This window comes from Myxocyprinus asiaticus, chromosome 7 (assembly GCF_019703515.2).
Source record: "Myxocyprinus asiaticus isolate MX2 ecotype Aquarium Trade chromosome 7, UBuf_Myxa_2, whole genome shotgun sequence".
NCBI lineage: Eukaryota > Metazoa > Chordata > Actinopteri > Cypriniformes > Catostomidae > Myxocyprinus > Myxocyprinus asiaticus.
In genome coordinates this window covers 43,959,802-43,984,790 of record NC_059350.1, presented here as the reverse complement: position 1 = coordinate 43,984,790, position 24,989 = coordinate 43,959,802, and the positions used below count along the sequence as shown (strand labels likewise).

The 24,989-nt window shown below is 36.9% G+C and overlaps 2 protein-coding genes across 4 annotated transcripts in view; one reads left to right on the top strand and one right to left on the bottom strand.

The window, feature by feature from the left end:
• Positions 1 to 2,748, bottom strand: part of LOC127443985 (G protein-coupled receptor kinase 4-like) — a 52,773-nt gene extending 50,025 nt beyond the window's left edge. For all 3 annotated transcript variants that reach the window (XM_051703100.1, XM_051703101.1, XM_051703102.1), the window contains exon 1: positions 2,437 to 2,748. In XM_051703100.1, coding sequence (XP_051559060.1) covers positions 2,437 to 2,488 — 52 coding nt within the window. In that variant the 5' untranslated portion in view covers positions 2,489 to 2,748. The remainder of the gene's footprint in view (positions 1 to 2,436) is intronic.
• Positions 2,749 to 8,779: 6,031 nt separating this feature from the next.
• Positions 8,780 to 24,453, top strand: LOC127444329 (tetraspanin-5-like). The gene is made up of 9 exons (XM_051703621.1): positions 8,780 to 9,112; positions 11,536 to 11,586; positions 11,730 to 11,876; positions 14,813 to 14,983; positions 15,538 to 15,663; positions 17,579 to 17,626; positions 18,264 to 18,380; positions 19,686 to 19,747; positions 23,000 to 24,453. Exons 1-9 carry the CDS (start codon positions 9,032 to 9,034, stop codon positions 23,010 to 23,012), a joined length of 816 nt encoding a protein of 271 aa, XP_051559581.1. The 5' UTR covers positions 8,780 to 9,031; the 3' UTR covers positions 23,013 to 24,453.
• The last annotated feature ends 536 nt before the right edge of the window (positions 24,454 to 24,989 follow it).

Below are 24,989 nucleotides of genomic sequence, written 5' to 3'. Positions count from 1 at the left end.
TCAAGTCTGAAGGAATATGAAGAAATCTTTATGGGTCTAAACTCCTGAAGAAAAATAGTCCGGTGTCTCTATAGCAGTCGTAGCACGCATGCGCCAACCGCCTGTGTATGTGCGCACAGTTAGTATACTTTGACAGGCTCGCATTCGACTGTACACAGATGCGGAAAATTCTAATAAAAAATGGAAGTATACCTAGGGGCTTAAAGGTCAGAATGCCCCCCGAAGATTACATCCTAGTAACGGTCCTGATTTGGGGGTCCATGGGTTGGCTGAGAGTCTGGATAGGGGGTCCCATGGTCTGTTAATGTTGAAAACCCATTTATTTTTTAAACTGTTAAATTCAATAACAGTTTAGCTAACCTTGGAAATGCTGTTACCTGAAGAATCATCCTATTTCTGCCATTCCAACAGACAAAAGAACCAAGGCACCACTGAAAAAACTGTGCACAACCTGTTTTTTACTTTAACAAAAAAGTAGTTAAGTACATCAAACTAACAAACTCACAAACAAAGGTACAGACAATAAGAGAACAACTGAGGACAAAAAAGACGTATTGTCATAAAAAGGTATCTTTACCTAACCACAACAGTTAGTCTGGATGTAAAAATAAGTAATTCCTCACCCACTCTCATGCTTAAATTGAGGGTTTAGGTGAAATTAAACAGATATTTTGTGACGGTTATTTTGCAATCATATCTTAGCCCAGTGATACATGATATCCTATTTATCCCAGATTAAGGTCCAGCAAGGAGCAAGCCAATGTCAGACATTAACTATTACATTAAGGGGCAATATTTGCCCTATGTATTTGATTTTCAGGGGCACTTTTAAGCTTTATGAGGGCATATTATTTTCTAACCATTTTAAACAAACTGTCTTATCCCTTTCAAATACTGTGTCAAATACATAAATTTAATAAATTCATTTAACACAAATTCTTAAAATATAGAATATATAGGGGGCCTGGGTAGCTCAGCGAGTACTGACGCTGACTACCACCCCTGGAGTCACGAGTTCGAATCCAGGGTGTGCTGAGTGATTCCAGCCAGGTCTCCTAGGCAACCAAATTGGCCCGGTTGCTAGGGAGGGTAGAGTCACATGGGGTAACCTCCTCGTGGTCACGATTAGTGGTTCTCACTCTCAATATGGCGCATTGTAAGTTGTGCGTGGACTGCGGAGAGTAGCATGAGCCTCCACATGCTGAGTCTCCACGGTGTCATGCACAGCAAGCCATGTGATAAGATGCGTGGACTGACTGTCTCAGAGCAGAGGCAACTGAGACTTGTCCTCCACCACCCGGAGAAAAAAAAAGAAAAAAAAAAGATTGAGAATGTATTACCTTCCACCCTAAGAATCCAATCAATATCAACTCATGTTATTTCATAATATGCATAACTAGGACTAGAATATTAACAACTATATCAGATGTTACAAACAAAAAACAAATAAGCAGAAGAATTCAGTAGGAGACCATTTTTTTGCCCCCACATTTTGAATTTCAGGGGCATTTTTGTCATCTTTGGTGGCACTTTTGCCCCTAGCCCCCCTCTAAATTTCTGACCCCAGAGCAAGCAGACTTCCATGAAGACTACTGATTTCTCCCACTACAAACCTCACTAATATCCCCAGTGCATTACTTTATGCAGATGGGCAACCTTGCGGCCTACATCTGCAGTTCAACCTCCCTCCCAGGTGAAGAAACGGGGATGGGTGAACACTGCGGTCTCCCGTTGTGAATCCTTAGAAAAATGCCTAGTAACCCCAATGGGGGTCTGACACAGGAGAATGAGAACAGTGAGTGCGTTATGGCAATTAATAGCAAGGGGCCGTTCACACCGAAAACATTTTAGCGTCCGTCCGCGCTGTTTTTCAAATGTTTTCCTATGTAAACATGCGCTAGACGGGCGTCTTTAACCGTTTGGACGCCGTGTCAGATAACAACAAACGTCAACTTTTAAAAACACTTCTCGAGACACGTGTGTTCTGTTCTATTCATTGCGCTGCGTCTCGCGAAAGAACGCATTCGGTCTGATGTTTATTTAAGATCGATTCCATGTAACACAGTAAGAGTGAGGACACTTCAAACTCTTTCAAGACTGGATACAGATGTGGTGACGCTTAACCGTGCGATAACAATGGCACTGGCTATTTAAAGCGTCCAGCGATATAGCCTATTAACTATTCTAACATTGTATCGGTTCGCGGAACGCTATTGTGACGCGTCCCAACATAGTTACATTGTAACAACCGCAAGGCCTACATTTTCACACATATCGATTAATAATTCAGCGCCATTATTTGCTGTTTTTATAGAGCGAACGACACACTAGCAGTGTGCCAAAGATAAAGTTAGTATGCGATTAATTAAGAGACGCTTGCCAAACGCTAAGCTCTTTACCGATAATTCAGTGCGCCATTCCCTCCGTTGCTCTTACCTTCCCTCGCCTTCAACAGCACGGTGTTGGCCACGATATTCTCAATCTCCATTGTCAGAAAAAGGATCCCATAGAGTCCCGATACATTTCACTGAAGAGAAAAAAGACGAGGACGCTCGCGCTATTGATGGTGGTGGTGATGAGGATGTCGGTGGCGAGGATGGTTATGATCGGCGTGAATTTGGCGTTGGCACATTGCAGGTTAATTACATTTCTCCATATCTCTCTGTTGAACCCCCCCACCTTTCCGCTCGCCGTGGACATGTACTCTCCCCCTTGTTAGCATTCAGTGCTCCTTCCTGTCTCGATCACTCGCTTACACAGTCAGCTCTGGAAGAGGAGGGGTCATTTTACAACTCTCTCTCTCTCTCTCTCTCTCTCTCTCTCTCTCTCTCTCTCTCTCTCTCTCTCTCAGATACAGATTTAAATAGTTTTATTGGCTAAAAAAAAAAAAAGCTTTACGTTGCCAAAGCATAGTAACATTAAATATACAGTACATGCATACACATTTGTACACATATGCACACGCAGTTATAAAAATGCAATAAAATAAAATAATAATATTTGCCATTTTATGCATGTTGCACAGTGTTTCCGTTATTGTCCGGTCGTGGTCCTGTTCCACTGGTTGACGTACCTTGCAGTCAGGTTTGAGCTTGCTGCGTTTTCTCCAAGTATAAGTACTGTGTGAAAGTTTGATCTTGTGTTTTATCTGATTTTTTTGTCTCTGCGGTGGGTTGTGAGGTGGGGGAAAATGTTTCCCTAATTTGGGCATGTTGTTAAAAAGTGCAGTTCTGTTTCCACTTCATTTTGTTTGCAGTGGGGGCCTGTACATGGTCAGGACTTTTCTTAGTTTAGGGCCGGTCACGGTGCTCAGGTTTATATTCTCTTTTTAGGTACAGATAACATTCCAGTTTGCTTTGTTAAAGGAATAGTTTACCCAAAAATGAAAATTCCCCTTTCATTTACTCACCCTCATGCCATCCAAGATGTGTATGACTTTCCTTTTTCTATAGAACACAATCGAAGATGTTTAGAAGAATATCTCAGCTCTGTAGGTCCATACAATGCATAAATGGTGACCAAAGCTTTGAAGCTCCATAAAGCACATAAAGGCAGCATAAAAGTAATCCATACAACTCCAGTGGTCTTCTTAAAGATTTGGGGCAAACTGCATTTTAGCGTTTTGCTTTGCCCTCTAAAAGCAGCTATAATGAACAAATGTTTATTGTTCATTTGACTTGATTGTGTCATTATATTGCATATCATGCATAGTCCATCGTGTTACAGCGCAAAATAAATTTAGATGACCAGATTTATTTATTTATTTATTTATTCATTTTGTATGGTAAATTTTATACAGTAATTCCTGGACACATTGGAAGACACCAAAATTTCTTTGCAGAAACTCTGATATGCAGTCTCTTGGCGATCATGATTTCAAGCTCGATTACACTTCCTAGTGCCATCTAGTGCTCTGCGCACATGTCAAGTACTAGGAAGTGTAATCGAGCTTAAAATCATGATTGTGCCTAGTAAGTGCAATGGCAAGATGTACAGGAGGGGAGCAATATTTTGGTCTGTTCTCACTCAAAACCAACTGGATAGTTTCAGAAGACATGGATTAAACCACTGGAGTCTTATGGATTACTTTTATGCTCCCTTGACTGTATGTGCTTTTTGGAGCTTCAAAGTTTTGGTCACCATTCACTTGCATTGTGTCGACCTAAAGAGCTGAGATATTTGGTTCCACTTTATATTAGGTGTTTTTAACTACTATGTACAAACATTTAAATACAGTACATACAATTCAATGTACTTTTTGAGTAACTACATGTTGTTTTCAAAATTCTCTCAAGATTTACATTTGCTGCTACTCATGTTGAGGTACGAGTAGGTTTAGGGGCAGGGTTAGGGTTTAGAGGTCGTGTTGGGGTAGGGTTAGGGGTTAGGGTTAGATGTAATTAAATGCAGGTACATTAAATGTAAGTACAATGCAACAACACGTATGTACATAATAAGTACATTGTATCAAATGCTAAAGAACATAGTAGGCAAAGACACCAAATATAATGTGGGTCCAGATAATCTTCGCTTGTATTCTGCAGAAGAAAGAAAGTCATACATGTGGGATTGCACAGTATTCCGTGGTGGTTATTACGGTCCACTTTTATGAATTGGAGAAATGAGGCCCTTGTTCCGGATGTTGGGAAATACACACCCGCTAAGGATGATATTAAACGTTTTGAGAATGGCCAGTTTGATTTGTTGTCTGTGCACTTAATAATTTCATTTAGAATGTCATCAGTAATGTTTTAGGGGGCTGGTAATCTTTGATGGTTGATTCTTTTTGTTCAGGATTTTTGTTAACATTAGAGGTTGGAGAAGTGTTTTTTCCACATACTGTCTCCGTTCTGGATGGCTAGTTCTTCATGATTAGATTTGTTTAGTGCATACCATTGTTCCCAGAAGTGGTATCATAATGCTATATTTTTGCTGGTATAATAATAATATATTTTCACATTAACAAACATTATTACATTATGCTAAACTTGTGTTGTTTTAGTTTCTCAATTTCTTTGCCCCTTTTGTCCCCTTTTTACATACAATTTTACCTTTACCTTCTTTTGCCATGTCCTGGATTCATTGCACCACAGTATTGTAAATATTTATCTATAAATATCTGTCCACTGACCCCTGCTGTAACTCCGTGGACTCCCAGGGGGTCTATGGACAACCATGTATAGATGTATTAATGGTCATCCATTAATAATTGATGACCATTTTATATCATGCAGTGAGGATGGTGTATTTACTGCCTGTAGTGAGCTTCATATAATGAATGAGATGAGCTTAAATGTGGATGGCCTTAATGAAGAACAGTGAGGTATTCACAGGGCCTTGGGTTTTCCGTTGCCCTTGGACATATTACAGCCTGCTTCAATCTTACACAAGGACACACACACATTTAGATACAGTCTGTCTAGACTGCACACGCTCAACTGGCTGATATTCCAATTAATTGGTTAAGACTTTATCCATAAATCAATCCAGAACTTTTTAAAACTACAGTACTTTCAACCACACGGGGCATTGTTGCTCTAAAACACTGCAAAAAGTGAAAATGTTGTTAGGCCAAACTTAATGTTGTAACTACAGGTGTATGCGGAGGTTAAAATAAAAAAGTGTAAACATTGTTCTGTTTGTTTGAGCATCCTTAACACAGCAACACTGACTACGTTTACATGGACACCAGAAAGCGGCTTGTTGCGAGAAAGAGGGTTATTACGAGAAAGCAGCGTTCCCCTACATGCACTGTATAAGCGGCGTACTCTTTACTCCCGTATACGTGCGGCTCGGTCTGTAATCAGCTTTCTCCACAGCAACGTAATTTCCCGCGATGCTTGTGTAAATAACAAACATGGTATCCGAGGTTTTACTATTTTATTCTCCATTGCTTTACTTTATTTCCAGATATTCCAGAGTTGTTGCAGTGTTTGTATCCTTAACTTTCTATTGCGATATGCAATGAAATTGCGCTGAAATAGTGGGGTTTCCCTCTTACATAAAACTCCGGGATTCCCTCAACTTATGGCGCATATACGCTGGGATCGTCGATATTTTACATTAGTGTGTATAATGGGTATAGTTTATAGTGTATGTGCTTTTCCCACTGTACTCCCAGAAATGTTGAATTCTTTCCACCGTTTTGACTTGTTGTTGGGCTCCATCCTATAACGTTTGTTCTCCGGTCTGTTCCACGCACATCCGCACTCCTCAAAAACCTTTTAGAACGCCGCTCATGCATTTACATGACCACATAATCCGCATTCTCCGGGACAAACCTAGGTGTGTTAAACTGCTTTCTCTTAATCCCTAAATGGCGTAAGGAAATCTGCGTTCTCATTTACATGACGTTTCTGAATGCTGCTTTCTGCAAAAAACCTGGAATACGGCATGATTTTGGGGAGAGACTATATGTCTGTAAACCAATGAAAGAAGGGGAGTGTTCAGGATAGCTGATAGAAAACAGATGTTATTTTTGCAATTACGTTTGGTGTAACCAGTGGTGCAGAAATTGCACACTTCACCTTTAAGAAGACACTAGACACCCAAAAGCTAACCCCTTGCATTTAGTGTCTCGGATGGACTTGGAATTAATACCTGGCAAGCTTATTAAACATTTCTGTGAATGAAATCTTACTGCTCAGTGAGAAAAGAGGTGGAATTTGTGTGAAACTTTGATCTATTTAAAACTCATAATTGTAGAAGGTAAAGCTCTTTAGCCAATACATGTGCCAGAGATAACACTCCTACTTACATCAGAGTGATTCTGGAATCCCATTATTCAGCATTAATTCTAGGTCCACATCAAAGTACTGTTGGTTTAAAAAGGTTATTAAAGCACCACAAGGCAAGATTTGAAGACTCTAGAGGGTTCTATAATTGACATAATGAATCAAAAGAGATTCATAAAAGAGCATTGCAGTGTTCTCATTTAGTACTAAATTTTGTGACCCACAAAATGGGACCTTAATTATCTAATAAACTGCATTTTCTTATGGCAGCACAGACCTAAGTGCTTCTTCGATGATGGACAAAAAGTGTTCTGTTTAACAAGCGTCTTGGACAGAATTAGGCATACTCTTGTCTTGACACATCTGCTGAGATTAGTATAATCCAAATGCTCACCCTTTTAAAACGTTGTTAATGTTTAAAGTTCCAATCACATCAAATAGAGTTCGGTTTTATTTTACAATTGTTACAGTTGGTGACTTTTATTTTGAAATTCTTGCTTTGCTTGTGTAGGAAGGGAGTGGCTCTGAAAATTGCATTGCCATACAGTTAAATTGTGATTAATTGAATAGTCATATTATATTATTAAAGTTATCGAGCAACTATATGCACATCATTTCCCCCCACATTACCTTTACCATATATGAATGTTTTCAACTACAAAACCAGCCGTGTGATTTCGAGAGTCACAATATATTTTAGAAATGAAAGTTGCTGCTATTAATAATGCTGGTGATATTAATAATAGTAATTAAATGGTTAAATTGTGTTTAACTGAATATTCATGTTTTATGTTAAAGGTGCACTCAGTCCTTTTTTGATGTTGAAGTGACTTACATTGACTTACACTGACACCTAGTGGCTTGGATGCTGCATCATTCAAACTATGAAATTCACTATGCACAGTAAGCCAGGATTCATTTATTTAATTAATGAAAGTGTCCAATAACGGTTACTGAGCTTAAGCGAGTAGTATTCGACTGGTCGTGTGATTCTAACATGGCTGCCCCTATGAGGGGACCCTCTCCATGTAGAATAAAAGAGCTTTTATAAGGTTACTGGAATGACTGAACTCTTCATCTCAGATGAGTAGTCATGATTTTATACAAATGTTTAAAAATTACCATTCATTTCTTTAGAAGTATAACTTTTTAAATGAGGAAAAAAATGACTGAGTGCCCCTTTTAAAGTGACAGTCCAAAGTGCTTCACATGTAAAAAATATAATAAAATAAAATACGACAACAGCAATAAAAAGCTAAAATGTATTTTTATTGCTGTTTTCATATATATATATATATATATATATATATATATATATATATATATATATATATATATATATATATATATATATTACACGTGAAGCATTTTGAACTGCAGTTTATGTATGAAAGGTGCTTTACAAAAAAATTATTATTATTGCTATTATTATTATTATTTATACATTGTTATCAGAATTATTATTATATGTGAAACCCATCTGTACGTGGTGATTACAGAGAGAAAAAAAATGTTTAGAGGTGAATGAAGCACTACTATCACATTGCAGCATCTGAACTGTCACTTTAACATAAAATATGAATACTCAATTAAACACAATTTAACCATGTAATTACTATTATTAATATCACCAGCATTATTATTAGCAGGAAAATGCTGAAAACTGAGAATTAGACTTTTGCAAAATCTCATCACACAATTTAGAAAAGCCTAAGAAAAATATTTTGATATTAATATGATATTAATGTAAACGCTTAAATAATATAAATATAATAATATTATATGTCTGCATGATTTTTACTCTATATCATATCATGTATGCACATATTTGAAACACATAGTAATCACATAATAATCTTTAGATAATAATAATCATAAAGCTATTAGCATTATAAACCAATATAAGATGTATCAACCTCAAATCAAATGCTGATGCTTTTATTTATGTATTTATTTATTTATTATTTTACCAATTTAGGTTTAATTATCGAATCTGTATTTTGAAAATTCATATTATGACATAATTAATTTAACCGGAAGTGACACTCACATCTCTGTCTCCTATCTCAAGGAGCGCTCGTCCCGTTATTCGCTTTTATTGCCAATAGCTAGAATAATTGTGTTTTCTAGAACAGGAAAAATCATCGTTTTGGCGCAATAGGCATTGCATGCCAAGCTATCGACATGTCGTATACATGATATACATGGAGATAACAGCTTTCTTGTCGGTGGGCGAAATTTGTCTCCATTATTAATAATCATCGGGAAGATTCTCACTGGTTTATCAAAACGCAAGTATGTCAGGAAAACATTTCAACGTCCACGAAGTGGGCTGTTGTATCAAATACTTCATATTCGGATTTAATATTATATTTTGGGTGAGTTATGCATTTTTGACATTATATGTATGCGTTATGTGAATTTATCACACAGCTGATCCATTAAATTCATTCTTCATTCTATTCGTTATGTCAGTATGGCTAGTATGGTTTGTTTACTGAAATTAACTCATATCTTATATTTTCTGTTAATGTCAATTTTGGGTTTGCATTGCAACCACGTCTGATTGTCTTGCACATTGGCGGTCACTTAAAACCTATTGAGCTCACTACCTAGACAGCAGTTTGGGTTGCATTAGCATGCTATTTAATGTGCCAAACGCGCTTATGATGCCTCAAAGATGCTGTCAGTGTTCGAAATGCTGTTCGAACTTTCGTGCCTATGATGCTCAAAAATGCTATGGAATGTTCAAACAGCTTTATGATTCCCAGATGTTTTGTTTAAATGTTGCAAACGCGCTTCTAAGGATCAGTAAATGTCATCAAATGTTCCAAATCATACCCCAAAAATGTGTCAAACATTACAAACGTGGCTATGATGCCCCAGTGCTGTTGCTCCAAACGTGTTTATGATGCTTTCTAACGTTCTAACTCAATACTGATGATGATCAATTACTTATGATGCCCAAAATGCAGTTTGTACATTCAAACATGCTTATGGTGATCAAAAATGCCAAAAGTTCCAAATGTGTCAATGATTCCCAAAAATGCTATAATTCCAAAAGTGTTTGTCATGATGCTCAAAAAGTGCCGTTGAACATTCCAACTTACTTACCATGCCCAAAATGCTGTTCGAACATTCAAACGCACTTATAATGGCCAAAATATGCAGATCAGACATTTCAAACTCGCTGATGATGCCTCAGAGACGCTTTCAGCATTCCAAATTTTGTTCAAACGTTGACACGCCTATGATGGCCAAAAATGCTATGGAACATCTTTATGATTACCAATAATCATAACGTTCCAAACGTTCTTATGATGATCAAACAATGTTACAAATTTGCTTTTGATGCCCAAAAATGTTGTCAAACATTCCAAACGTGTTTATTATGCCCAAAAGTGCTTTGGAATGTTTTAACGCACTTGTGATGTTTTGAAGTTTTAAACCTACTTATGATGCTTAAAATGCTGTTGAACGTTCCAAATGTGGATATGATGGCCAAAATGCTGTTGAACGTTCTAAACATACTTATTATAGCCAAATATGCTGATCGAACATTTCACACTGGTTTACGATGCCTCAAAGATGCTTTCAGCGTTCCAAATGCTGTTCGTGCAAAATTGTACAGCATGGAACTTTCAGACAGCTTTATGATGACCAAAATTTAGTTTGAATGTTCCAAACCTGCTTATGATGATCAAAAAATGCTATCAAATGTTCCAAATGGCTTATGATGCTTAAAAATGTTGTCAGACATTCCAAATGTGTTTATAATGCCCAAAATGCTTTGGAACACTTTAATGATGCCCAAAATGCTGTTGACCATTCAAACTTACTTTTGATGCTGAAATGCGGTTGAACGTTCCAAAGGTGCTTATGATGGCAAAAATGCTGTTGAACGTTCCAAACGCGCTTATGATGGACAAATATGCTGATCAAACGTTTCCTACTGGCTTACAGTGCCTCAAAGATGCTTTCAGTTTGAACGTTCATGCGCCTATCATGGCCAAAATTCTACAGTATGGAATGTTCAGACAGCTTTATGATGATCAAAATTTAGTTTGAATGTTCCAAACCTGCTTATGACGATCAAAAAATGCTATCAAATGTTCCAAATGCACTAATCATGCTTAAAAACATTCCAAACGTGCTTATGATGCCCAAAAGTGCTTTCAGACGCACCAGTGATGGCCAAAAATGCCTTTGAACATTCAAACATCCTTACAATGGCCAGATATGCTGATCGAACGTTTCACACTAGCTCAAAAATGTTTTCAGCACTCCAAATGCTGTTTGAACATTTGTGTGCCTTTGATGACCAAAATTCAGTTTGAACTTTCTGAACGTGATTATGATGATGAAAAAATGCTATCAAATGTGCTTGTGATGCTTAAAAAAGTTGTCAAATATTCAATATGTGTTTCACGCTGTCGTTCCAAAGTGTTTGATGCCCAAAAGTGCTTTCAAACACACTAATGATGCCCAAAAATGCTGTTGAACATTCAAACTTGCTTATGATGCCCAAACTGCTGTTGAACGTTTCACAAGTGCTTATGATGCCCAAACATGCTGTCTAGACAACAACTCACTAGGTTTTGATACACAAACCATGTGACAGATGACTTTTGCCTTGTCTGTTTCAGAGGCCGGTTATAGTAATTCTTTCAAATGTAACCACAAATGAAATGTAGGTATTTTCAAAAGTGACTGATAGTGCTGATCTGATCTCTAACTGCCCTTCTCTCTTTTACACACACACACACACACACATACACACACACACACACACACCATTTAGCTGCTCGGGGTGGCTTTCCTGTCTGTGGCTCTGTGGGCCTGGAGTGAGAAGGTGCGTGAAGCTTTCTTCTCACAACGCAGTAAATATATTTATGAATGAATGAATGTATGTGTCAGGTGAGATCCTGGTCTCATTAAAATGAAATAGAGTTGCATTCATTCTCTCAGTTTTGTGCCTATTTGTCTTTCCATCAGGGAGTTCTCTCCAACATCTCCTCCATCACAGATCTGGGTGGGTTTGACCCAGTGTGGCTGTTTCTCGTGGTGGGTGGGGTGATGTTCGTGCTGGGCTTCGCCGGATGTATTGGGGCGTTGAGAGAAAACTCCTTCCTACTCAAGTTTGTAAGTTCTTTTTTATCTTTAAAAAAGGCTGAGTTTACACTGCAAGGCTTAATGCACAGATTTTTTGACCGTATCCGATTTTTTTGTCCTGCCCATTTACATTTACGGAACACAAGACTCATATCTGATATTTGTGTTTACTTTAATCTCCCGCCCAAACTCGAATGATTCCATTGCTGATCGCTTACACTTATGAGCGCCACGGTTTACCCTCAGGTTTTGAATGGCCTTGTGCTATTTCATATTTTCAAAACTAGGCAAAATTGCATGTGATTGCAATAAAATAGGCAAAAAAGGTGATAGCGACTTTTTACTGCTGCCATGGTAAGCACAGCTTTAAACAGATTTCAACATTGGTCAGACAAGAAGTGTGGCTAAAGCCCTATTTGGACGGGATTTGTTTTTCGGACATATGTCCGTAAAGTTATTAGTAGTGCGGATGTCTGTCATATTTACAGTCAATTCGCACAGGATAAGCGATGTATTTAAAAATCACAGAGATTGCTGTGTCTACAGCATTTACACACTGCTGTCACGTGTAACTGACCTATTAGAAAATGTATACTGTGCTGATTAATTATGTAGGAAATATTAAACATGAGTATATACTGTATCCGTGATTATTAGAAGAAATCGATTGGAATGTCTGGCTAAATACAACAGAATTTATGAAATTAACAAGCCTGTAATCTTGTATTACACTCTTGAATTAAAAATATGGACAATCCTTTCATATTATGTAATTTTATGTTCTGAAACGTGGGCTCAACACAATTTCCCACACTCGCTCTGCTCAAATCATAATCAAAAACTGCTCGTTTCTCTTTTACATAGGTAAATATTAAATATTTAAAGGGCTCAAGTGCTGGAAAATGCTGATTTACGGGCTTTTTATTAACATGTCAATTCGCACTGGATCAATATTACAAGGGGTGATTTTTACAGGCTGTTTTATTGTATATAAAACACACTGCAGTTTTAACCGGCACAGGAATGCGGAGAAGGGTATAGCGGCAGGCATAGCTCCAAAAAGGGGTGTGAGCTCCAAATCGACATTAAAGATATAGAGAGCCCCTAACCTAACCCTTTACCTAACCTTAACAGTGAGTGGATGTAACACCCCCTTTTGGAGTTGGCGCAACCCCCTTTTGGAATAACCTCGCCCCTTTTTGGAGTAACTCCACCCTCTTTTAAAGATACTGCCCCCATTTGAAGGTCTCCGGCCTGCAGCTATACCTACTTGGGAATGCATGGTCTAGAAAAAGTCTGGGAAAAATAATGACATGACCGATTCGCTCGGGATTCAAAATACTGAGGAGCTCAGGTAATTATTACATTACGCCACGTCACATGTAAAGCTAAACCGTACGAATAGGGCTAGAAGTCATGAGTGTTGGGACCAGGTCCACATGTTTGACGATAGGGAGTGGGTACAAAATTTCCGCCTCAACAAGAGAAGATTTGAGTTTTTGTGCGAGCGCCTACAGGCATGTCTGCTTCATAAGGACACACTGTTAAGAAAAGCCTAGGGGAATCGTATACTATATGTGTTCAGACGTAGGTCAGATATCCAGGTATCAGATATGTATCTGATTTAAAACCACATTTGGAAGTAACTCAGATCAGATGTGAAAAAATCCGATCACACGCAGATTTTTCTGTTTACACATTTGCAACAATATCTGATCTGTGTCAGATTTGACTAAAAAATCTGATTTTTTTGTGACAGTGTAAACACAGTTTCAAGCAGATCCACCCAGCTAGGGATGTGCCAGGGTGGTCGACAAATCGACTAGTCATGTAACAACATACTAGTCAATTAGTAGGGTCGACTACTCACATTGACATTTTTAGTGGTGGTGGTTTTAATGGGAGACTCAAATTAATTCAGAGACGCAATTTCTTAGAGAGCATTTTTGCGGCGTGATGATAGCTTGATGTACAAGAAGTTTCGTCTCTTTAATGCTTTAGGTTTAGTCTTTTTATGCACTGTTGTTACAGCAAAGCACTGCATCAGCAATACATTAAAAGACAATCACTGTCGGACACGAGATCCTCTGCTGTGAGTAATATTCACATTTTTGTGAGGTGCTGTGGAGAGATTGAAGTCTTTTGCTGATTCTGTCTGACACTGCTTAAATAAATAGTTGCAGGAAAAAAGGTTTAAACTTTTTGATGCTGTGAAGTAGATGTGTATCCGGAATATTGTCTTGTAGTTCTGCGCTTTTGAATGGGCAGCAAGGATCGCCCTTAAGCACTCCGGTTACATTGAAGCGTATAATTCTTTGTTCAGGATGGGCATAATGTATTTTGCACATCCCTACACCTAGCAATATAATAATTTCACTATTAAGATCTTTGTTTAGTCTTTGTACTTTGAACAATGTAGTATTATTTACTTACATTTTCACAAGGTTTGAATTATGCTTGCACATACAGGACCAGAAATGGCCACTGTGAGTGAATTGTGCTTGAAGTTATTACCAGTGTTACATATATTGAGTGTTTCAATTATCCCTGCTCTCCCCTATTACGAAAGGCCCGTTTCCTCTGTTGGGCCACAGAGACTTCTTAAAACATCTGGAAACACCAGATGAGCTGTGATGTCACTGTGGAAGTATTCATTGTGGTCACAGCAGCAAGTCAGTCAGTTACTGTACGTGTATTAGGAGTTTTGTGTGCCATTAGAAATAAACCTTCTCAAACAATGTTCACTTTGTTTTGAGAGAGGAAATTATGACTTCTCTAAAGAATGTAAATTTGTCTGTAAATGTGTCGAGAGGGATGCTGGCAGGGTTAAGAATTCTTTCTTATAAAAACATCAGCTTGGTTTAAGCCATTGTGGAAATAAAATACTTTCTTAACTCATTGGAAACCTTTAGGGTAGATATTATCAAGCATGAGTTGTCTAAACAAAACTCTGCTATCATTTTCAGTTTTCCGTCTTTCTTGGAATCATATTTTTCCTGGAGTTGACAGCAGGAGTCTTGGCGTTTGTCTTTAAAGACTGGATCAAGGACCAGCTCAAGTTCTTCATCAACAACAATATTAGAGCCTACAGAGATGACATTGACTTACAGAATCTCATTGACTTTACGCAAGATTATGTAAGAATACACACACTCACACATATCAGACCACAACCTGCTCTCCAAAACCACTCTCAAAGGGATAGTTCACTCAAAAATGAAAATTGTGTCATCATTTACCTATCCAGACTCAAGTTTTTTTCCTTTAATGGAACACAGAAGGTGGAAGAATGTAAATGCTACTCTTTCCCATACAATGTAAGCATGTAGTGACCTTGTTTGAATATGCATGGGTGTAAATGAGATTTGAGAGATTTTCAACTTGAATTTCATCTTCTGCCTGTTCCTCACAAAACACTTCAAAAGACTTAATATATTGTGTACAAGTCATATGGACTACTTTTATACTTTCATTGTATCTGAAAGAAGAGCATCAACAACATTCGTCCAATCTGGAATGACAAGAAGACAAGTAAATTATTACAGACTTTACATTTTTGGGTGAACTATTCCTTTCATATCTATATTCTCAGCCTGAAATTTGCTTGAATATGCATTGATTTGAAACTTTTGGTTGGTTCACTGTGTGTGCGGATACGTAATGCGAATACATAAACTGCATGTTTCTGCAGTGGGAGTGTTGTGGAGCATTTGGGCCTGAAGACTGGAATCTGAATATCTACTTTAACTGTACCGACACTAATCTGAGCAGAGAGAAATGTGGTGTTCCCTTTTCCTGTTGCACCAAGGACCCTGCTGTGAGTAATCACACCATATACATGCATGACATGCACAGACACACATCTCCCAGCCACCTCATCATCTTGAAAGTGTTATTGTCTGTTATCGGAAGACTTGATAACATAAACAGGAAGTGATGTAGATCCACCACAGACAGAGCACACCCAAATACATTTCAGTTTCAGTGGTTCTCAAAGGGTTTTGCTTCAGAACATAGATTTTACATTGGACATCAAGTCCAACAGTATTGTTTATCATACAAAAGTAAAGAAAAATTGCTTTTATAAGTTAGTAAAACTCAAACTTATTGTTGAAAAGTTTTGTGTCTAAATGTCTCTTGAATTTTGAGGGTTTCGTGCTCTCTGCAGTTAATAATTCAAAGCAAAAAAACATATTGACATGGTTGTATTTTCTTTTGCCTTTTATTCCTGAACCTGTCCACATTGGCATCTGCCTAATTTGTCTAGCTTCTGCTAAGTGAATTTGTGTCAAAATACGGAAGAGTTTGATTGAATGCACAGCTTTTGATGTCAATAACAAAAGATATGGGATTTCTCTTATTTTCTAACCTCCTGACTCCAAGCAGGTCATTTTCCATTCCACTTTTTTTTTTTATTTGTAACTAGTAGCCCATACATTTTTTTATTTTTTTTTAGAGCAAATAGTTTTCCTAAAAATGTATGTTCACATTTGTGGACAGAGGGACTAAGTTGTGAAATTTGAAATATACCAAAAATAGTAAGCCAGATTTTTAAAATTGTTTATTATGTTTCCAGGAGTGTTGGTTATTCATGTTTTTGATACGTTACAGAAATCAGAAGTTAGCAAAAATAAATCTGATTCGAAGTAATGGCCAGCATCATCCAATCACTGCCAACCATGTTAAAATATAACATTTATAATATACATTATAAATTATGAATCTATGTACTGATTACCATTGTCCCATGTCTGCCAAACATGTCGAGTTGTCAAAACATCATCTGCAACCTGAAACTGCTTTTGACCAGATGTTAGGAGTGAATGCACTTGGCTGCATAGGAAAGCTATTGGATGCTCCCTTGCTCTCTAATTAGGGAATGACTTAATCTCCAGTGTGCTGTCTGTCTGCACTGGTCTCAGAACAGTTTGAAATGCACCTTATTTTCACTCTAACTCCATACACAACCTCTGAAAGCAAAATTTTCCAGCTTTAGGATGCATCCATTGATTCTCAATGTGATAATGCACAGTGAATATAGGATGTTTTAAGGAAAATGAGCCTAGAGTCCACATATGTGGTCATTGTGTCTAACAGCGTGCCGTTTCACGGTAAATTGATGACATTTTTAAAATGGCATTTCGGATGACACTAGAGACTCTACTCTTTTAAGTCAAACAGGTTTTAATGTAAAAACTTAATGAGCTTTCATACCAGATGCAGTTATGTTGGCGTTTCTCCCAAAGACAAACTCAGCTGAGGTCAGCGCCATGTTGTTTTGTCACATGACTCTGTGTGTCGAAAGTTTAACCCTTTAATGACAGCCTAGAGTCTTGTGAACTAAGATCAGTCAGTTTAAATGAAATGAAATTATGTATAGCCTATAGCAAAGCCAAAACCTAATGTCCACGCATGTGGACAGGGAGTCTCAGGAGGTTAAAGGTTGATAAGCCTATTTATTTTGCTATAATATATACGACTATATGGTTTGTTGAATTTTTGTCATTTGAATTTAGAGTAGCGTTAGCTTTCCCTGCTGTCTGTGAACCTGTCAGAACAGACTTGCAATTCATTTTTGGGTTGTGAGTCATGTGACACACCAGTTGAGAACCATTGCTCTTTACCTTCTCCCCTCCCCCAAAAGAGTCAAATCCTACATTTTAAAACAGAATGTTTAGTTAAATTTTCCAAAGAACTAAATTCCAGCTTTCTCCCTGTTTCTTTTCCCAAAGGAGGACGTAATAAACACACAGTGTGGATATGACATTCGAGCGAAAAGTGTAAGTACATATAAAAACACAAGGTGCAACTAGAGTGTATACCTGGGGTAGTGCACATGGGAATATGCTTAAAGGGATATTTCACACAAAAATGAAAATTCTGTCAACATGGTCATATTCGTGTTGTTCCAAACCTGTATGACATTCTTTTTTCAGTGGAACACAAAAAAAGGATGTTAGGCTGAATGCTAACTTCAGTCACCATTCACTTTCATTGTATAGAGAAATAAAAAGTTGCAATAAAAGTAAATGGTGACTGAGGCTCATATTCTGCTTAACATCTTCTTTTGTGTTCCACTGAAGAAATAAATTTGTCAGGGTTTGAAACAACATAAGGGTGAGTAAATGTTGACAATTTTCATTTTTGGGTGAACTATCCCTTTAAAGGGAGACATTTAAGATAATTCACACTAGGGTATGTATACATTGGAGACTGGAAGGGCTTTCATGTGTGCTTTGCAGCTGAATCTTTCAGCTCTTTTTTGACCATTTCAAGCGTCTCTAGTTTACATTACTCACTACTGAAATATGCTCTTCTAAGCCTGTGGAAAAACTGCATATATTTCCCCCATTTTACTTCAGAAAGTTTCTATTAGCAGTAAAAATTATCAATTTTAATGTGTTTTTATGTTTAAAGGACACTGAACAGAAGTTGTTTATACACATAAAAGGATGTGTACCACAGTTTGAGAAATGGCTACAAGAGAATCTAACAGTAGTTGCCGGAATCTTCATAGGAATTGCACTTTTGCAGGTGAATAAACAACATCACTGAAGCACACGCCAATGCATTTATATGTGTGTGTCGGTCTATGTGTAGTGTTTGCCCCACTATACAAATATCAGTAAAAACTGAAGTAATTTATAGGGAATTTACAACGGAAAGGATTTTTGAAAAGTTAGTCAACATGAAAATACCTTCAAAAGACCATAAAGCCATAACACTTTATTGATTTACAAATTCTACACTGAATTTTATATCTCTACAATATTTTTATTTCATAAAACCCCACATTTTTATAAAACCCAAATTCATTATTTTAATGTTAAATTGTTTATATGTTTGGCATTGGGGAAAAAAAAATTAAATATGTGGTTAGAATAAGTAGTCTTTTCAGTCCCTGCATTTTAACAAAAAGGAATTGTTTATTTAAAAATAAAAATTCTGTAATCATTTATTTAACCTCATCTTGTTCCAATCCTTTAACATTTTTGTCTTTTTACCAATTCTTAAAGGGATAGTTCTCTCATTATTTACTCACCCTCAAACCATCCCAGATGTGTACGACTTTCTTTCTTCTCCTGAACAAATGAAGATTTTTAGAAAAATATTTCAGCTCTGTAGGTCCATACAATTCAAGTGAATGGGTACCAGATTTTTGAAGCTCCAAAAGCACACAACGCAGTATAAAAGTAATCCATATGACTCCAGTGGTTAAATCTATATCTTCAGAAGTGATATGATAGGTGTGGGTGAGAAACAGATCAATATTTAAGTCCTTTTTACTATCAATCTCCTCTTTTACTTTCACATTCTGCTTCTTTTGTTTTTGGCGATTTTCATTCTTCATGCATATTGCCACCTACTGGGCAGGTAGGAGAATTTATTGACTTTTTTCTGTTTCTCACCCACACCTATCATATCACTACTGAAGATATAGATTCAGAGATATAGATATATACTAGTCTCATGAATTGCTTTTATGCTGCCTTTTATGTGCTTTTTGGAGCTTCACAATTTTGGTACCCATGCACTTGCATTGTATGGACCTACAGAGCTGAAATATACTTCTAAAAATCATTGTTTGTGTTCTGCAGAAGAAAGAAAGTCATACACATCTGGGATGGCATGAGGGTGAGTAAATGATGAGGGAATTTTCATTTTTGGGTGAACTTTTCCTTTAAAGATTTGAATACTTTTGGAAGACTAACTTTAATTTATGTCCAGGAAGTCACCCATTAGTATTAAAGATTGTGCCATGTTATGCATGATAATGTGTAACTCAATGTGTCTTTGTAGCCCTCTGTGACAAATACATGAACTTTTCTTTGGTTCTAGATATTTGGGATCTGTCTAGCTCAGAATCTCCTGAGTGACATTGAGGCGGTCAGAGAGAGCTGGTAAGAAACATTCATACAGCAAGAGCATTGCACTGAGTCACCACACCCTAATGTGAGGATGAGAACCACTAAAAAAAAATGAAGGTTTAAAGATATAACAATGAAACTATCTGATGCAGTGTGAGAAAGCTGTGAGCTCTTCTTTACAGTTAATTTAGAAAGTATTCAGACCCCTTCATTTTTTTCACATTTTGTTATGTTGCAGCCTTATGCTAAAATGCTTTAAATTATTATTTTTTTCACATCAATCTACACTCCATACCCAATAATGACAAGTCAAAACCAGATTTTTGATAACTTTGCAAATTTATTAAAAAGAAAAAACTGAAATATCACATAAGTATTCAGACCCTTTTCTAAGATACTTGAAATTTAGCTCAGGTGCATCCCATTTCTCTGGATCATCTTTGAGATGTTTCTACACTTTGATTGGAGACCGACTGTGGCAAATTCAATTGATTGGACATGATTTGGAAAGGCACACACCCGTCTATATAAGGTCTCACAGCTGAAAATACATATCAGAGCAAAAACCAAACCATGAGGTCAAAGGAACTGCCTGCAGAGCTCAGAGACAGGACTGTGTCTAGGCACAGATCTGGGGAAGGCTACAAAAAATGTTGGCTGCATTAAAGGTTCCCAAGAGCACACTGGCCTCTATAATTCTTAAATGGAAGTAGTTTGGAATAACAGGACTCTTCCTAGAGCTGGCCGCCCAGCCAAACTGAGAAATCGGGGGAGAAGGGCCTTGGTAGACAGGTGACCAAGATGGTTGAGATCCAGAGATCATGTGTCGAGATGGAAGAAACTTGCAGAAGGACAGCCATCACTGCAACACTCCACCGATCTGGGCTTTATGGCAGAGTAGCCAGACGGAAGCCTCTCCTCAGTGCAAGACACATAAAAAAGCCCCTAAAGGATTCTCAGACTGTGAGAAACAAGATTCTCTGGTCTGATGAAACGAAGATTGAACTGTTTGGCCTCAATTCCAATTGTCATGTCTGGAGGAAACCAGGCACTGCTCATTACCTGCGCAATACCATCCCAACAGTGAAGCATGGCGGTGGTAGCATCATGCTGTGAAGGTGTTTTTCAGTGGCAGGGACTGGAGGACAGGTCAGGGTTGAAGGAAAGCTGAATGCAGCAAAATACAGAGATATCCTTAATGAAACCCTGGCCCAGAGCACTCAGGACCTCAGACTGGACCAAAGGTTCACCTTCCAACAGGACAATGACCCTAAGCACACAGCCAAGACAACGCAAGAGTGGGTTAGGGACAACTCTGTGAATGTCCTTGAGTGGCCCAGCCAGAGCCCGGACTTGAACCCAATTGAACATCTCTGGAGAGACATGAAAATGGCTGTTCACCGACGGTCCCCATCCAACCTTACAGAGCTTAAGAGGATCTGCAGAGAAGAATTGCAGAAAATCCCCAAATCCAGGTGTGCACAGCTTGTCGCATAATACCAAAAAAGATCTGAGGCTGTAATCGCTGCCAAAGGTGCTTCAACTAAGTACTGAGTTAAGGGCGTTAATACTTATGTCAATGTGATATTTCAGTTTTTTTCTTTTTTATAAATTTGCAAAGTTATCAAAAATCTAGTTTTTGCTTTGTCATTATGGGGTATGTAGTGTAGACTGATGTGAAAAAAAGAATAATTTAAAGCATTTTAGCATAAGGCTGCAACATAACAAAATGTGAAAAAAATGAAGGGGTCTGAATACTTTCGGAATGCACTGTATACAAAAGAAGGGTTTTGTTACAGAAATATACAGATTAAATTTGCCCTTTGTTGTCTAAAGATGACTCCAGTTTGTAGGGTCATTAGGCTATTTATTGAATCCGTCACTTATTGTTCACTTATTTAAATCATGGTAACACTTTACATTAAATTTCAATATGTTAAAATTAGTTATTAATGTACGGAGCTCCTTGGAGGACATGGTGGGAATTTTTTTCTAAAATAGTTTTGCACTACCTAATAGTTTAAAATAGTTTGCGTTCACTCGCAATAAGTTTTGCATTCCGTCGCAATAGTTTTGCCTTCTTTCGCAATAAATTTACCATGGTTTTACTACAGTAGCCATATTTTAACCATGCTATTTGTTTTGAAACTATAGTGATAATATAGGAAAACTATGGTAATAAATTTTTATTTTTTTTTTATGGTTATTATGGTTCACTGTAGTAAAACCATGGCTTTGCTCTATGTAACCATGACAGTTCCATGTTTTTTGTTTGTTTTTTGTTTTTTTGGAAGAAACCATGGTTTTACTATTTGTATATTGTGGGCTGTAGTAACCATAGTTTTGGCAGAAATTATAGGTTTACAATGGTAGTATTGTAATAACCATGACTGTAGTTAGCTAACCATGGTTTTATTTTTTATTTCTTTTGCAGAAACCATGGTTTTAATACAATATACTGTATCCATATAGGAACCATGGTTTTAATATGGTTAACCATGGTTAAACTTGTGGTTACTATGGTTTTACCATGGTATTTGTAATAAAACCATAATAACCGCAATATTATGAATTTTATTACCATAGTTTTCGTTTTCCTGTATTATTACTATGGTTTTACTATGAATATCAAGGTTCAAATATGGTTACTGTAGTAAAACCATGGTAAATTTATTGCGAGGGTATGCAAAAATATTGCGAGGGCACGCAAAACTTATTGCGAGGGAATGCAAAACTATTTCAGAAAAAATAAATCCCGCCCTGTCCTCTAAGGGTCTCTGTATTAATGCATTACATGTTAAAAACTATAAATAGACAATATTTTTACAACATTTTTATGGTTAATTAACATACTATTATTCATTGTAAGTTCGTGTTAGTTAAAAATGCATTAGCTAATGTTAATGTATACAACTTTAATGTTACAAATGTATTAGTATATGTAGAAATTAACATCAACCAAGATTAATAAATGCCGTAAAAGTATTGTTTATTGTTAGCTCAACTCTTTACAATAAGGTAGTGTTGGTTAACATTAGTTAACGCAAAGTTTAAGTTACCAAAATCACGTATTGTTTTTGAATTTCTAATTCCAAATTCCAATTAATTGAAATTAGAATACATTTTGTTACTGTAAAATATTTATGCTGTCTGCCATCGTCAATCAGATGGCCAGAGTTTCAGTTCATAGTATGGGGACAAGGAGAGTCCACTGGAAAAAGACCATCAGTTTAATTGTTGAGATGTGGCATCTTGCTAACATTTGTATCTTTTTCCATCCTCCAGTTTATTCACCTGAAATGCTTGAGCCATTCCGCAGACAGAGCCTTCATCTTTCTGTCTCTCAGCAACAGAATTGGCACATTGTCATCACAGTAACTTAGCAGCCAGCGAGGGAGTCCATTCACATACTTCTTTTATTACAATGTACAGTGACATCCTATTGATTCCATGATAGTGGTGTCCAACGTTAGATTTGTATTATTTTGAATTCACCTCTAATCCTCTGATCCAAACATCAGACACAAATTAATTTAAATAGTATTAACATGCTGACTCAACACGCAATTTCTAAAGAGTACCCATAATGTTACAATAAACAAATAAGGGTGCATTCTTTCATTGCATCTGCACTATTTTTAAATTGTTTGTCTATGTAAAAGTACACTTTAAATGTTGCATTTTTAAGACGCTGTGTCAAGTTAAAAATAGTTAAACTTGTAAAAGTAAAAGCATGTCTGGAGAACCTGTAATCAGTTTATTTCATTGCACATGATGTGTGTTTGCCCCTTAACACATTTCTGCCTAATTGCAGTTGATGCAGAAGATGCAGTGGTGTTAAAGGTGCTATCAGTCATGAGTTTCCATGTTTGTAGGCAAATACAAACACACTCACTCAGTATTTAAAGGTCATTGTATACCCAAACAGAATCTGCAACAAAAAAAAAATTCACATTTTTTGCACTGATTGTGTCGGTAAATCAGTAGAATTATTTTAAATGAATTCAAATATGGTCAAATGTGTTAAAAAATGTTGAGATTACTATACTTATATTGGTGGCTAAAAGCATTGTTCAGTTATCCATAGTATTTAATAAACAAACAAGCAAGGGTCAGGATTGTTCTAATTTTGTGAATGACAAGCGTTCATATTCTACAGAGCTTTTAGTAGAATTTTGTGGGTGCCGATTCAGTGCAGGCGTAGTTTTTAGTGAGACACACTAAATTGTGCAAAGTAAAGAGTTACTGTACGTCTCCTGAACACTATATGAGTGTTTAGCTCTCATGATGACGTGAAATGTACATAATTCATTGAGACTATATGTTTATTTTGTTCACATTGTCACATTGTGTATATTGCCTGTTAAATTGATTTTATAAAAACAGTTGCTTTTGAAACTAAGGGAAAATGCATTGCATGCATATTCGAATAACACCTACATTTTCCCAGTGTGAAAATATTTTTGTGAGTGGTTGTTTATCTGTACTGGGTTTTGAAATTATAGACACTGTGTAAGTAATGGTGTCACTAGAATGTTTAAAAAAAATTAGCACTTAGGTTTGATGGCTTTGATTTAAACTGGTGAGGTAAACCCAGAACAAAACCCACTAATGTGAGTATATGGGTGAATTTCTCAAAGTCTGTCAAGAACATGACACATTTCACTTCAAAATCAAAAGACAAAATAAGAAATTCTGTTTTGCATAAAGAAAAATAAAGCATATTATGGTGCCATTTACACTTTTTGCATTGTGACATAATTTTCATGACATTACTGTAAGATCATTACATTACAGTAATTCTAAAAACAATTTGTGATGAATCGGGCTAATCAGCTGGGAGGGGGATAAAGACGAGCCAGAGGCGCCAGTTCAAGAGAGAGAGTGAGACGCACGCATTCGTGCTGCATGTATGTCTGTTCGTTTATGTTTTATGTTGTTCATAAATTTTACGTTACTGTTCAGCCGGTTCCTGCCTCCTCCTTGCCCGTCCTTATACTGTTACACAACTATATATTATTTATTAAGTATTTACTTACACATCATGGTTGTATTGATTGTACTGTGTCCTTAATTTAAACTGACTTTAATTAAAAAATAATAATTGTGTCTACACAAGATGATTTGCATTACACTATTGAGAATCTACCACTGAGAATGACCATTGGGAATAATGAGAATTACAAACAAACTCAGAAGTAAAACACCTTGACGCATTACCTTAATGAGAATGAAAGGAATATTCTGGGTTTAATACAAGTTAAGCTCAATCGAC